We start from the raw sequence: 13,890 nt of genomic DNA on the forward strand, positions 1-13,890 counted from the left end.
TCGTGCTTCCGCCGCTTTATTTAATCTCTCCGCGGCCGTCCAGAGCCGTCCGGAGCGCCAGACCCAAGGCTCCGGGAGTGCGCCGGCCCAAGATCACACAGCCCCGGGCTCACCCCCCGAAACATCTCCCAGGGGCCCCGAGGCTGCGAGCAGAAATGGGGAGTTCCAGCCCCGGTCCCCGGGTGGCTGGGAGGGTGGCGTGGGGGACAAGGCGGGTGCAGGGGCCCCTGTGCTTGGACACCACCCCAACCCGCAGCTCCGACGACATTTTACTCATTTTACTGGGGTCGAGCCTACAGTGCACACGGGAGGTGCGGCCACATGAGCAGCACAGGTGAAAAGGGGACTTCACGCCCCCCCCCCCACGGCTGCTTCAAGTCTAACAACACTCCAGGGAAAGCCCTAGTGCTGGGCCCCCATCGCGGGGGCTGGGGTGCGCGCATGGAGCCAAGGGGCCCGCTGTGGGGGGCACACGCGTGAGGGTGAAAGCTATGGCCTGCAGAATAAGCATCGGTCCCCCCCCCACCTGCTCGGGCTGTCAGAGCCCCCATTTGCACACATTTGCATAGACAGCAAAGCCATGCCAGCTCAGGCCTTCTCCCCGCAGAAGTGGCCTCGGTGCTGAGTGATTCTGCTCCCCTTGGAGCCAGAGGAGACCGTGGTGCCCGGGGCGAGGGGACACCAGGCCTCAGCCCCTCCCCGGGCTCCGCAAGGGCCTCTCCTTCTTCCCGGACCTGTGGGGAGACACGGGGTGGGAGCAGGAAGACAGCTTTAGAGGACAAGGCCAGACAGTGAGACAGGGCTCCTGGGAAAGGAGGGGACCCTGTTCCTCTGGAGACAACCAACACAGGGGCCAGAAGGCTACCCCTGCATGAAGTCAGGGCGGCAGGAAGGCAAGGGAGCCCTCTCACCCCGAACACCGTGCGCGGGTCCGAGCAGGACAGAACAACCCGGGAGGAAAAGTCTCCCGGACCCAAGAGGGGCCGCCCAGACCACTACGGGGTGAGCACCGGCAGCTCCCGACCTCCCGGAAGGCAGGCAAGTCTGCGGACGCGGCTCCAAGGGTAGCCAGCTGCAAACTAAAAGAGGCTCCAACGAAGACCCCTCCTCAGGGGCCCTGCTCCTCAGACACCCGTCCCCCACCCCCGGCCCTGGCTGCCCACCTCTTCTTCAGCGCTTTGTCTCCAAAGAAGTGGCTGAAGATGAAACTCTCGAAGTCATCCACCTCGTCGTCATCACCCGTCTGTCGCACAGCCACCTCCTCCAGGCTGTCCTCCAAGGCATCCACAAAGTCCCGGAAGCGGAGGCGGTCGTGGCGGAAGACGCCGTCCTCGCTGAAGTAAGCGGGTGAGAGGGGCAGCTGCTCCGTCAGGGGACCAGCCCAGGGCAGCCGCGCCAGGTAAGTCCTCAGCAGGGAGGCCAGTTCCTGCTGCCGCACCGGGGCCAGCTCCACGCCGAAGGCCAGGCCCTCCTGCCGGGCACACTCGGGCACGCCCGAGCAGCCCTGGGGCCGCCGATACTTGTGCCTCGACAGCTCTGCCCACAGGGCCAGGGGATCCCGCTGGCCTTTAGCCCCCTCCTTCCACTGAGGGTGTTCCTGCTGCCCCGCGGGGGGGTGCAGGCCCCCACTCCTCCTAGGGGTCTCCTTGGGGCCCTGTCGCTTGCCATCCTTCTTGCTGCCCCACTCCCGGCCCCTCCCGGCAGGCTCCCCATCCTCCCTGCCCCCCCAGCTCTTCTTTCCCCCGTGGCCCTCCTTGTGCTTCCGGGGCTCGGCGCCCCAGTCCCCCCGCGTCCCCTGCCCATCTCGCCCCTTCTCCTTCCCACTCCCTTCCCCGGAGCTCTGCAAGCGGGCCTCTGAGGTATTGGCGCGGACCCCCGTGTGCTGGCCCCACTTCTCCAGGTCTTGTAGCTTCCGGGCCAGTCTGTGGCCCAGCGCGGTCAGGCCAGCGCGTGCCGCATCCCCGCGGCCCACGTCCCTCAAGCTCTGCTCCAGGTCCCGCTGCACGGACCCCAGCAGCTCCCGCTGCCTCTCCAGCTCCCGCCGGAATGCCTGGGCCTCGGCCTCCAGCCGCTGCTTCTGCCGCAGGAGGCCGGCGCCCGGCTCCCGCTCGCCCGGGCCTCGCTGCTCCGTGGCTCCGGCGGGCACAGAGCCCGGGCCCCAGCTGAGGCACACCCCATCCGGGCCACGGGTGCAGTCGCCCTCCAGCCCCCGCAGCCGGGCCCGCAGCTGCTGCAGCTCTGCCTCGAGGGCCCGCTGGGCCGCCTCGCCCCGCCGCAGGGCCCCGCGCAGCCGGCCGTTCTCCTCCTCCAGCTCCCGCGGCTGCTGCATCAGGCTGTGGAGCTCCTCCTTCTGGGCCTGGGGTGGACGAGGCCACAGGAGGGTCCCGTCAGGGCCGCCCCCCCCATCCACTCCAGGACCGTGGCCACTCAGAGGCTTTGGTTCTCCCCTCTGCCAGCCACGACCCACACCAGAGCCTGGGATCCCCAAATCCCGTCACGGACCTCCTCTTCCGTATCCTTCTAGAAGCACCCCCTTCGACCGACCTGCGATCAGCCCCCCGAGACCCGCCTCCCCGGAACAGACACTATTAACCGACGGCCGCTCAGCCTTCCCTCCGAGTCCCTGCCGGTGCTGCCACGGCTCCGAATAAACCAGCACCACCTCCAAGGGGGCCGCCGGGCACGCAGCCTGGCCCCAGCAGCAGGAGGGGGATGAGACTCTCCGGGCGGCAGGTGGGATAACAAAGACGACTTCTCTGAGGGAGGACGGACAGCCCCTGGCCGAGGGAGAAACGACAGCCCCTGGCCTCCTGGCCGAGAGAGGGCCCTACGCACGAACCTGCAGCGTGGCCTGCAGCAGCCGCACGTCCTGGTTCTCCTTGGCGAGCCTGTCCAGCAGCGCCCCCATGCTCTGTAGGCTGGGGACGCCGTCCGATGGTCCCGGGGCCCCATCCTGAGGGCAAGGGAGACAATGACCCTTCTGCCCCATAGCCTGTGCTCTTCCTGGCAGGCCCTGCTTAGCTCTGGGCCCCGGAAGCCGACCTGCCCATGCCCCGCAGAGTCCCGCACCTCCATGTCCAGCCCCGTGTCCGGGAAGACCTGCAGGTCCACTTCCTCCGCGGGCCCTGCAGGAAAACCACATCCAGAACTGGTCTCTGTGCACACCAGACACGCCCCTCCCGCCTGCTCCTTCCCCTGCGCGCGCACACACACGGACACCCTCCTGCCCCGGACCTGGAGCCCACGGCCAAGAGGGCCAGCAGGGAAGGGGCCCAGGATCAGCACCAACAGCCAAAAGGTCACTGAGTCAGAGACAGCCAGCCCCAGGGGACTGCCCCCCCGCAGCCTCCCCGGGGCCGGGCGGGGACAAGCCAGGCCCCGTCCCCACTCACCACTGTCCGACTCTGATAGGGCACCTGAGAATGGACACGGAGAGCTTGGTGAGGGGCCAGGAAAGACAGGGAGGCCAGACGGGGACACAGGAGCCAGCGGTGACATCCCACTCACCGGAGAAGAGGAGGACCCCTAGTCCCAGCATCACCAGGGCCCCAAGGACACACACGTTGAGGGGGACGCCCAGCTCCCAGGCCACACTCTCGCCTCCGGCCTGGTCCTGCACACGCACAGGCCCGACGGGTTGAGTAGCGCGAGGCTCCCGGCCTCGCCGTCTCCGCAGACCCTCCACGTCCACATCCGTGTCGTCCTCGCTGCTGGAGCCGCGGGCCTCCTCCCTGGGCCAGGCTGGAGGAAGGGACCGGGATGAGGCAGTGAGGCAACCTCTGGACGCGGGCAGAGACCAGCCACAGGGACGCGTGCGGACCCCGGGTCCCCGTGGCCCTGGGCAGCCGAGAGCGGGACTCGGCCTGTCTGCAAACGCAGGGAGCCGCCCTGCTTCCCGCAGCCTCCTTCCGCCCACGCGAGCCTCCCGCCAAGCTCCCTCACGGCTCCCGGGCTGCCCGCTCTTCCTGGCCTGAGGGCGAGTTTGCTTGGGGGACCGGCCACCGCACTATGTCACCCCCACCGGCCCATCTGTAGCCCTGACCTGTACGACAGACCGGTCAGCCCCTCCTGCCCGCCGCCCCCCGGGGACCAAACTCTCAGCACTGCCCCCCGCGCTGTTCTCTCTGGGGCTCATCGCCCCCACGCCCGTTCGGAGAGAGGCACCCCTGCTGCCATCTGGCTGCCCGCGCCCCACCCCTGCGTTCGCCCCACACCCAGACAACTCGGCATCACGTGCCTCGAATCCGCCCGGCCCTGGTCTTTGCACGTGTCCCCTCCGGGGCCCCAGCCTCTCCCTCCCCCTGTCACCCTTCAGAGAGAATCACACTCGCTGTCCTGGGCCCCACCTCCTTAGCACAGGACAGTGGCCTCATCCTGGAGTGGATGCTACAGCCTTGGCCTGGAACCTTCTCTTCCTCCAACCCTACTGACCCAGAGCCTGGAACGTCCCCTCCAGTGCGAACCCCTCCCCAGGCGTGCCCGCCCCCCGGCCCTTCCCTCCCCCTGTCCTGGGCCTAAACCCCCTCCCCCGCTGAGGGCGCACAGCATCCCACCTCAGCCTCCCGCTCTCTCTGTCTGACTTGCATTTGGCTCAGACAAGACGGCCTGTGGCCTCTCTCGCACAGGCCCTGCAGCCCCCTCCCTCTCGGAGACTGGGGGCGAGAGCTGAACCAAGAGGCCGGAAGAGAAGCAGCCCCCGACGAGGGGAAGACCCGGGCCCTGCCACTGCCCTGCTACGTGACCTTGGCTGCATCACGTAACCTCTCTGAGCCTCGGCGTCCTCGGGGGTAGTGTGGAGGATTCACGGACACAGCGTAAGGAGACCCCTAGCTGCTCACTGCCAGGCCCGGGCCACAGCCATGCTCGGCAGCGAGCGCTCCTTCCCCCGAGCCTGTCTGTGGAGACCCAGTTCCTTCCAGAAGGAGAGTAAAAGAGGGGCACCTCACCTATGTTGGGCGATGAAGGCAGGTTTCCTGGGGGGCTCTGACCCTCCGGGTCCTCTGTGTCCAGTCCCAGGCCTGCCACCCCAGGGCCCTCGTCCGAGTCTCCCTGGACTGGCGTGTCTCCCAGGCCAGGGGGTCCCCCAGCACAGCCATCGCCTTCCAGGTCACCCTGAGCAGACACGGCCATGAGCACTCCGGCCCGTACCCACCGCCCTCCCTGACCCGACGAGGGTCCTCACCTCGGCCGCAGTCTTCTCAGGCAGAACCGGCTCAGACTGGGAGCTTTCCCCAGACTGGAAGGCGGTCTCGGTCTCTGTGGGGAAGAAAAAGCCCAGGAGAAACGCCACCAGCCACCGCCCCCCCCCCACCCATGAACATGAACTCCCCACCCAGCCCTCGGGCTGCCGCAGACCCTGCGGTGCTGGCGGTGCAGGAAGGCTTCAGACCACGAACCCCGGACATCAGACAAAACCAACGGCCTTTCCCTGAGGAAATGGGGCCCCGCCCCCCCGGAGCCTGTTACCTCCTCCCTCCTCAGCTCCAGCGGGCTCTTCCGCAGCCGCCTTGGAGGGGCTCCCGAGTGCCCCGGGAGCTCCCTCTGATTCGGCGTCCGCCGCGGGTTCCGGGCCCAGGGTCTCCACGGGCAGGCTCTGGGGAAAGGGGGGCAGGCAGAAGGCCACTGCAGAGCACAGATCCAGGGCCATTCGGGGGGGGGCTCTGCTGGGGGTCTCCGGGCCCTGCCACACCGCTCAGCGACCCCCACCCACATCTCACAAAAACCGTGAGCCGAGGCGGAGCTGGGACGTGCCCCCACATCACATACACAGACACACCCCGGGCGCCCCCCACCCCCCCAAAGAAGCCAGCTGAAGCCTGGGTCTCCCCACAAGTGAAACCCGGAGACTGGCGGGAAGGCGGAAGATGGCAACAGGTAAAGCCCCCTGGGGACTAAGGGTCACCACACATCTCCATGGGCTTCCCTGCAGCTGAGACACCACGGTGTCTCTGCCATCTCCCAGGCCTTGTCCCCTCCTCCCCTTCCAGCGGTGCCTGACACACCAATAGCCAGGGCTGGGACCCTTGATGACGCCCTTCTCCCTTCTCAGTGGCTTTGGGGACACAGGCGTCCACAGCCACCGCTGTGCTGCAGATGTTCAGAATGGTCCCCTCTTCACCCCACCCACACGGGGAGGGCGCCCCCCTGTCCAGGGCAATGACCATCCAAGTCCCTCTGACCCAAAGCCCTTCCATGACCCGGCCCTCAGGAAGACACCCGCGTGCCTGGTCTGCAGAGGTTCCCAGGCTCTGCCCCCTGCTTCATTCCAGCACAGTCTAGCCCACATCTGCACCTCACTCCATGGACTGCCTCAGTCTCCCCCAAAATGGCTTTCCTGTTGTTGCCCAGGCCCTCTGCTCACACCAGCCCCTACTTCTTTTTTTTTTTTTTAAATATTTTATTTATTTGATAGAGAGAAATCACAACTAGGCAGAGAGGCAGGCAGAGAGAGAAAGGAAGGGAAGCAGGCTCCCCGCTGAGCAGAGAGCCCCATGCGGGGCTCGATCCCAGGACCCTGAGATCATGACCTGAGCCGAAGGCAGAGGCTTTAACCCACTGAGCCACCCAGGCGCCCCCAGCCCCTACTTCTTGCAGCAGACCCCATGGTACCCTTCTTTCAAGGCCCAGTCTAAGCCCCACCACTTGACTCCTGGGGCGCCATCTCTGTCCTCCTGCCCCCGGAGTCCCCTCCCCTGGCAGCCAGCAGGAGGTGACCCAGGTGACCGTGGGCACCAAGGAAGGGCACAGACCCAGGGAGCAGCCCAGGCCTGCCAGCACCTCTCTTCTGTGGGGTTCCCAGGCCTGCTCTCCCTACCTCGGAGCCAGCCAGCACCCAGCTGTTGTCAGAGTCTGGGCAGGAAGCCATGGTTGCTGACGTCCCCGAAGCTGCGGCCGCCACCTGCAGAGAAAAGCGCCCTTCAGGACCCTAGTTCCCTTCGGCAAAGGCAGGATGCAGAGGGCAGTCTGGGCCGGGTCCCCAGGGCTGGGCAGCAGCTTCCAGAACCAACCCTTCTAACCCTAACCTCCACTGTTCTGGGCAGTCCCAGCCTTGCCCATCAAAACCTGCCCACGGCCACAGAGAAGGTCCCCTCTCCTACAGACCAGCGGGGGCCACCCCGAAAGGTCAAAGCACATGCCCAGAGAAGCTCTGGGGGTGACCTGGCCAGCCCCCTCAGGTTAGTCAGGGAAGATGAAAGCCACACAGGTTGGCTAACCTGACCTTGCCGAGGACGGGCAGCAGACGAGAGCAGTGAGGAAAATAACCATCTCCCACCATCACCCCCTCCCCCGCGGGGGCGCAGAAGACAGGACTCCCGCCCAGCCTCAGCCCTTCACCCAGTCTGGTTCGGGGATCCCAGCGCTGGCTACCCGCCAGAATCACCCAGGAGTCTGACTCAACGGGTCCTGGGTCCTTTTTAAGACCTCCCAGATTGGGACGCCTGGGAGGCTCAGTGGGTTAAAGCCTTTGCCTTCGGCTCAGGTCATGATCCCGGGGTCCTGGGATCGAGCCTCACATCGGGCTCTCTGCTTGGCTGGTCCCTTCCGCTCTCTCTGCCTCTCTCTCTGCCTGTCCCTCTGCCTAGTTGTGATCTCTATCTGTCAAATAAATAAATAAAATTAAAAAATAAAATAAAACCCCCCAGATGATCCTCATGGCCGCAGGCCTGAGAAGAGCTGGCAGACCCGTCCGTGGGGACCCTCCGTAAGGCTCCTTGTCCTGCTGACTCTCCCTCCCAGATTGTTTCCGTGCTCTGTGATGGGCGGAGTGTCATCTCAGGGAACGTGAAGGCCACGGGGAGAGGCTCTTGTGACCACTCAGTTACAAAGACTTTACAGTTTGCAAAGCAACAGACAGCAGGGCTGTCGTCCGACCCTTCGGTAATCCACTCTGCCCTGGCCGGGCGGGTTGGGAAGTCGCTCCAGCTCCCAAAGCCTGATGCAAAGCTGGCTAAGAGGAGGGAGACCCATCCTGTCACTCGGGCCCAGGACTGTCACCTCGGGCTGGGCGGCTGCAGCTGGGACCCGGCACGAGACAGGAGGGACAGAGGAGCCGACCCCCAGTCTTGGACCGCAGTCCTTCAGATGATAAGTGACTGCTTCCTGAGGGGCCGAAAGATCGGCAAGGGGAAAGGGCTCTGTCAGCAAACCTGGGAAGGGAAGGTGGGCTTGGGAAGGAGTCTGGCAGCATGACACCCCCACGCGGCCGCCTTCCGTTTGAGCTGGGGCGAGACCCCCACGCGGCCCGAATGACCTGCGGCCCCTTGGGCTCCGCGGCCGGGACTGACACTCACGGTGTCTTCCCCACGCCCATGCGTCCCTGGCACAAGCAGCAACCCCAGGACGCCCTGGCCAGCTTCTGCGGCGGCCCCCCCACGCACTGGGCTGTCATGGTCGCCCGCCCGCGGCTGCGTGTGACTGCTAACAGGTGGTGGCAGGAAGGAAGTGGCAGCAGCTCGGGCTGAAGTCCCTGTTTATCCCTGGCTGTGTACGGCCTGCTCGGGTCCTCCAGAACCAGGCGCCATGGCAACCAGGGCGATGTCAGACCCGCCGTCTCCATGGAAACCAGCCCCGGTATCTGGGTCAACAAGACGAACGCGGCAGCCCGAAGGGGAGACAGTCCGGAACCCCCGCACTCGGGGTCTCCAACTCGGGCACCTCTCCCCCGCGGAGCTCATCCCAGATGCCACCAGGGAGCCCCCCTGGGGTCCCTGGGCCGTATTCGGAAGGTGCCCCCGGCTCCCCGCCGCCGCCCCTCCGCACTCGCAGGCGGGCAGGGTCCGGCCCAAACGCACCGCAGGCGTGTCGGGCCCTCGCCGGTGCGGAAGCCGCAGCTAAAGGGGCCCCTCCCCCTCCGACTCGCTAAGCGCGGCGCGTCCGGGAGCCGCCCCCGCCCTCCACGGCGGGGACCCGGGGCCCAATTCCGTCCCGGGGACGAACGCCGGGGCGACCCCGCGCCGGCCCCGCGGCCACACGCAGCGCCCGGTCTCCGGCGGAGGGCACGCCCGGCTGCGCGCCCGGGTCCCGCGGGTGCTCCGGGGCCCCCAGCCCGGCAGGGCCTCACCTGACCGCGCCTCGCAGCCGCCGGGACCTGTTGCGGCCGCCCGGGGTTTCCAGCCCTCGGGGCGACGGGGGAGGCGGAGCCACGTGACCGGGACCGGCCAATGGAAGGCCAACGTCCCTGACGGCGGAAACTTCGGGCCAATAAGAGCGGGCGTCGGGGGGCCGCGCGCGGCGGGGGCCTGCTCGGGTCCCGGACCCCCGCCCGCCTCCCGGGGCGCACGGCCGCAGCCGCGAGCGGCGTGGGGGCGACCCCCCCTCCTCCCGGCGTCTAGACAGTTCCTCGGGGGAAGAGGCGCCGCTGGAAGGCGGAGGGCGGCACCCCCGAGACAGCAGGGGCGAGGGGCGAGGTCGACCCTAGGACGGACGGACACAGCTGCAGGGTGGGGGAGGGGACACGGCGCGCCCCGGGTTGGAAATAGCTCTCCGGCCGCTCGCTGCCCGCCCGGGTGCCGGGGGAGGGCTCCACGGCCACTCTTGCCAAGGGGAGGGGTGGCGTCCCCAGATGAAATCTGCCAGACCGCGGCCGCCCCTTCCCGCTCCGCTGGACCGCCAGGCCGGCCGGGGTGCGGGAGGGAGCGCTGAGCCTAGAAGCACGAAGCGGCACTTGTCCCCGTCCCCGAGGCCCTGGCTGCCGGCCTGGCCCAGGAATGTGCCCAGAAAAGAAACACGCTCTCACAGCGGGGACGCAGGGGGAGGTGGCGCGCTCGGGCGTCCCTCGGCTCCTCGACCAGGAAGGACTAGGACTGCGACTAAGATCAGCTCGGGGCCCACAACCCCTCCGCCAGGAACCCTGGGCCACGCACCCATCCTCCCCCCGCAAGCCTCCTTCCCGCCGGGGCGACGTTCCTTCCAACCTTTGTGCCCAGAAAGAGCAGGAGTCCTTGTTTGAGTTTTCAAGTCTTTTTATTAACCCAACGGTACAAAAGACCCCCATCACCACATCTCTGCCACCCCCCCCTTCCAAAAAGTAGTGGAGAGGGAGAGAGTTGAGCAGACCCCTTCCCCCAGGAGCCACTTAGGAAAGGCAGAGATGGGGGGCAGGGGAGGAAGACATCACAAAAATAGCAACAGATGAGTAAGGGGCAACAGAACCACAAACACAACACAAAGCTGGCGGGGAGACACTGGAAGAGAGAAGCCCGGAACCCCCTCCCTCCTTCCCACAGCCTCCACACTGCTGCCCACCTGGGCAGGCAAATGCCTTCTGCAGTACACTCGCTAAGTCTTCCGAGGCAGGGTCCCCACTGCAGCGGCCAGGGGACCCGGGGCGCCTCTCCGGGCCACACCCGTGCCTGCCTTCCCCACCCCACCGAGGAATGTGCGCTCCAACCGCGGGGCTCCTACGTGGGCGCAGGGCCAGCTCTGGTTGGCGGTGCATAAAAAGTAAAATAGGAACACACAGAGCCCAGTGCTGGCCTCTGGGAACCAAGCGTTACTGCCAGACCCCCCCGGCCCCAGCGGATACACAGAAAGGCAGGGAAAGAGAAGCAAAACACCAGACTCTGGACTGCATCTCAGGACCACCGCAGTGACCGGCCCGCCGCCTCCCTCACCCACGCGGGGACAGAGATCCTTCTATCAGGAGATGAGGTATAAGGGGTCTGTGCCCGTCCAAGCTTTCCTTGGAGCCAGGGAGGCGGAGGAATACAGATGGCAAAACCGCGAGACCAGCGCCGTGGCCACGCTGCCGGGACCGCAGTAACAAACGGGCGAGGCGGGGAGGGCCCGGCGAGCAGGGTCCCTGGTCCAGGGCAGTCTACACTTCAAATATCCCGATCCGTTAGACCGCAAAGCCCAATTTTTGGCAAAAATATGGTCATTGGGAGAAAAGCCCAAAAGAGGCTGAGAAAGGGCCAGTGGCTTTGGTATGAGGGACACACATGTCCGGACAGCGTCTCTTACCCACAGTCTTGAAGCCCCAAATCACCAAGGAACTGCCCCAGCCAACAGCTCTCCTGCCTTCTCAAGCTATTTGGTTCTCTGACGGGAGTAGTACTTAGGTACTTAGGGAGGAAGCACCGGGAGGGTGAGAAGAAGGAAAATTCCCCATTTATTCCCTACAGCTGTCTCCTAAGGCCCACAAAGACGTTACTGCAGGGCTGGGACCCCACTCCTCTAGCCAGAACCCTTTAAGGGGTCGCTCCAACACCAAGGCCACGGGGAGAGGGGTGTGGCTAGCGGGGCATTCACCGCCTGCATGGGGGAGGCCCCTGCCCTCCAGATCCTCTTCTAGCCTCTCTTCCTCGCAGCCACACCCCTCAGCCTTCAGGACTGGAGCCACAGCGGTACTCAGCCGGGCTTTGGTTCCCCGGTTCTCTGTGGATCTCAGCGTGTCCGTGTAAGTTTCCAGAAGGGTGAGTGATCCAGGCTCTTCTGCCTGCCTGCCTCAGTTCCTTCTCTGGCCCCAGGAGCCACTGTGTTTCTGCCCCACGGGGACGGGAAGCCAGTGGAAACAAGGACCAAGAGCCAGACTTGGAGACCATGGTCCTGGCTGGCGTCACCCATCGTTGGCAGCCACCAGCTGCCCCACACCCTCGCGGATGTACACAGACTGGATCTCCTTGGTCTTGAGGCAGAGATCGCAAGCCCAGACGGCAGAGGCCTCGGTGGTCAGCAGCCCGTAGGCACTCTCCGTCATGCCGGTGCACTCGCGGTGGAACCACTTCTGGCAGGAAGCCTCACACAGGATGGCGTCCTGGTCATCGTTCACCTCGCTGCGACAGGCACCGCATGGATACACCAGGCCGGGGGGAGGCTGAGGCCCTGAGCCCCCACCCACCTTGCTGGGGGGTGCCAGACTGTTGGCATCTGGGGGCCCCGCCCCCCGCCCACTGCTGTCTGGGGGGAAACTGGGCTGATTCCCATTCACAGCAGCAGCTGGGGAACCTGAGTGAGGCTCCTGGGGAAAGGCAGTGGGAGCAGGTGGATTCAAGGGCTTTCCCCCATCCTCACCACCGGGGCCAGGAAAGCCAGGGTCCGGGCCAGGGAAGGGGCTTGTGTTGGGGGGCAGGCTGGGGAGCCCCGGACCAGGTCTCTGGAGAGGAGAAGGGCCAAAAGGTGCTCCTGGCTGGGAAAAGCGTTGGGGAAGAGAAGGGGGGCCCAGCTCTCCTCTGGGAGGTTGACCCATGGTGGGTGAGATCATGGGCCCAAATCCCCCCACTGGGCCTGGCATCATTTGCCCACCAGGAGGGCTGAAGTTCTGACCCAGAGGCTGGTTGAAAGACTGGCTAGGAAAGTTCATGTTGCCTGGGGGTGGGTAGCCAGGGCCCTGGGGGGGCATGTTGAAAGCAGGGCCCATAGGGTTGGAAGGAAAAGGGGGGGGCTGTCGACGAAGAGGCTGGGGGCCCCCTCCACCCCCAGTGCCGTAGCCTGGGGGTACCTGGCCTGCCATGCCCCCCTGTACACGGAAGCCTCCAAAGGGGACAGGACTGCCCAGGAATGGAGGGGCCGCACCCCCCACCTTAGGGGCTCCAAAGTCATCCTCAAAAGGGTTGGATGCAACCAGGTGGTCCACCATGGGAGTCGGGGGTGGCGCGAACTCCGTCAGATGTGAGTATGCAGGGCCCTAGTGGGGAACAGGTGAGGGAACGAGGGTCACAGGGGGAAGCTCACAGCCACAAAACCACAGGAGGGCAGCGGAACAGAGCGTGTTCTGGACGCTCCTCATGGCCAGCTCCGACTTAAACGGGGACAGACCTCAGCCTGAAACAGAGCAACAAAACCCGGCCGAGTCCTTGCTCTGACAACCGAAACCTCAAGACCCCTAGGCGGGTGTTCCGCGGTGTTTTAAAGCGGCGGATCCCTCCTCTGTAAAACGGGGACGGTGCCTATCTCCCCAAACCCTCAAAGCGCTCGGAGCACAGAGGGCCGGCGAAGTCACCGGAACAAACCTCGGTAAGCGGGCGGTGTCACCTGCCAGGAGGGAATCGGGACAGGAAACGTGCAGGGCGAGGAAGACCGCTGGCCCGACCGGTAAGGTCGGCGGCCCCACGGCGCCCACCCCCCATCGGTGAGGAAGCGGAGGGACAGGGCGAGCAGCGGGGCCGCCGTCCTCCCTGCAGCCGAGGCAGGTGCGCGCACGGCGGGGGCGGCACCACCCACCTGAGTACTGGACTTCCTCCGCTTCTTCTCGGGGCTCTTCATCTGCAGACCTGGAAGCGCAGCACAGGGCACACACAAACGCGTTTCCCCGGGGCTGCCCCACCTCCAGTGTCCCGGACGCGCCCGGAGGGGCTCCTCCAACTCGGACAGGCGCCCGCTCCCAGACTCGGTACGAACAAAGGTGCCACACGAGACCCGCCGCGCGACCGCACTCTCGGCCGCCTCCTCCCTTCAACGACAGACATGCCCTCCGACTCCCCCGGGGCTCCGGGGCGCCCCATCCGTGACGCCCGACCCCCACCCCTCCCGCCCGAGCCTCCCTTCGGGCCCCCGGAACCACCCCCCGCCCCCCGGCCCCGGCCCCCGGCCCCTCGACTGCTCGGCGGGCCCAGCCCCTCGGCGCTCTCACCGGCCTTGCCCTGCTTCCTCCCGGTGCCGGGCGGCGCAGGGGGCGGTGCGGGGCCGCCACCTCCCTCCAGCTTGTCCGGTGGGGGCGGCGCCGAGGCGGCCATGGGGCGGGGGTGGGGGCCGGGGTCAGCGGCGGCGGGGGGCGGACGCGCGCTCGGGCGGCACCATCGCAGGGAGAGGGGTCGGACGCCCGCGAGGAGCGGCCAGGCCAGGCGGCGAGGCCCGGGAGCGAGCGCAGCGCCAGCCGCCGGCCCGCGGCCACAGCAGCAGCGGCAGCGGCAGCAGCGGCGGCGGCAGCGGCGACCGGAAGCGGAAGTCGGC

At 66.6% G+C, this 13,890-nt stretch overlaps 2 protein-coding genes across 2 annotated transcripts; both read right to left on the minus strand.

Moving 5' to 3' along the window:
• Window positions 1-9,122, minus strand: PBXIP1 (PBX homeobox interacting protein 1). The gene is made up of 11 exons (XM_045982234.1): window positions 9,062-9,122; window positions 6,815-6,898; window positions 5,467-5,593; window positions 5,183-5,256; window positions 4,947-5,112; window positions 3,508-3,741; window positions 3,393-3,416; window positions 3,070-3,125; window positions 2,840-2,953; window positions 1,164-2,356; window positions 1-734 (listed from the first exon to the last, which is right to left on the minus strand). The coding sequence occupies exons 2-11, from the start codon at window positions 6,863-6,865 to the stop codon at window positions 689-691; spliced, it is 2,085 nt and encodes a 694-aa protein (XP_045838190.1). The 5' UTR covers window positions 6,866-6,898; window positions 9,062-9,122; the 3' UTR covers window positions 1-688.
• Window positions 9,123-9,947: 825 nt separating this feature from the next.
• PYGO2 (pygopus family PHD finger 2) lies at window positions 9,948-13,868 on the minus strand. Its single transcript, XM_045982249.1, has 3 exons — window positions 13,571-13,868; window positions 13,162-13,211; window positions 9,948-12,625 (listed from the first exon to the last, which is right to left on the minus strand). The coding sequence occupies exons 1-3, from the start codon at window positions 13,671-13,673 to the stop codon at window positions 11,558-11,560; spliced, it is 1,221 nt and encodes a 406-aa protein (XP_045838205.1). The 5' UTR covers window positions 13,674-13,868; the 3' UTR covers window positions 9,948-11,557.
• Window positions 13,869-13,890: the final 22 nt, after the last annotated feature.

This window comes from Meles meles, chromosome 17 (assembly GCF_922984935.1).
Source record: "Meles meles chromosome 17, mMelMel3.1 paternal haplotype, whole genome shotgun sequence".
In the NCBI taxonomy this organism is placed as follows: Eukaryota; Metazoa; Chordata; class Mammalia; order Carnivora; family Mustelidae; genus Meles; species Meles meles.

Excerpts from the sequence above, each read along its gene's own strand:
- PBXIP1 (XM_045982234.1), bottom strand. The coding sequence starts at position 6,865 with ATGGCTTCCTGCCCAGACTCTGACAACAGCTGGGTGCTGGCTGGCTCC. Across the intron at positions 3,742-4,946 it reads GCCTTCATCGCCCAACATAG|CCTGGCCCAGGGAGGAGGCC; the intron begins GTGAGGTGCCCC and ends CCCTTCCTCCAG. Across the intron at positions 2,357-2,839 it reads TGCTGCAGGCCACGCTGCAG|GCCCAGAAGGAGGAGCTCCA; the intron begins GTTCGTGCGTAG and ends CGTCCACCCCAG.
- PYGO2 (XM_045982249.1), bottom strand. The coding sequence starts at position 13,673 with ATGGCCGCCTCGGCGCCGCCCCCACCGGACAAGCTGGAGGGAGGTGGC. Across the intron at positions 13,212-13,570 it reads GAGGAAGCAGGGCAAGGCCG|GTCTGCAGATGAAGAGCCCC; the intron begins GTGAGAGCGCCG and ends CTGCGCTTCCAG. Across the intron at positions 12,626-13,161 it reads GGAGGAAGTCCAGTACTCAG|GGCCCTGCATACTCACATCT; the intron begins GTGGGTGGTGCC and ends GTTCCCCACTAG.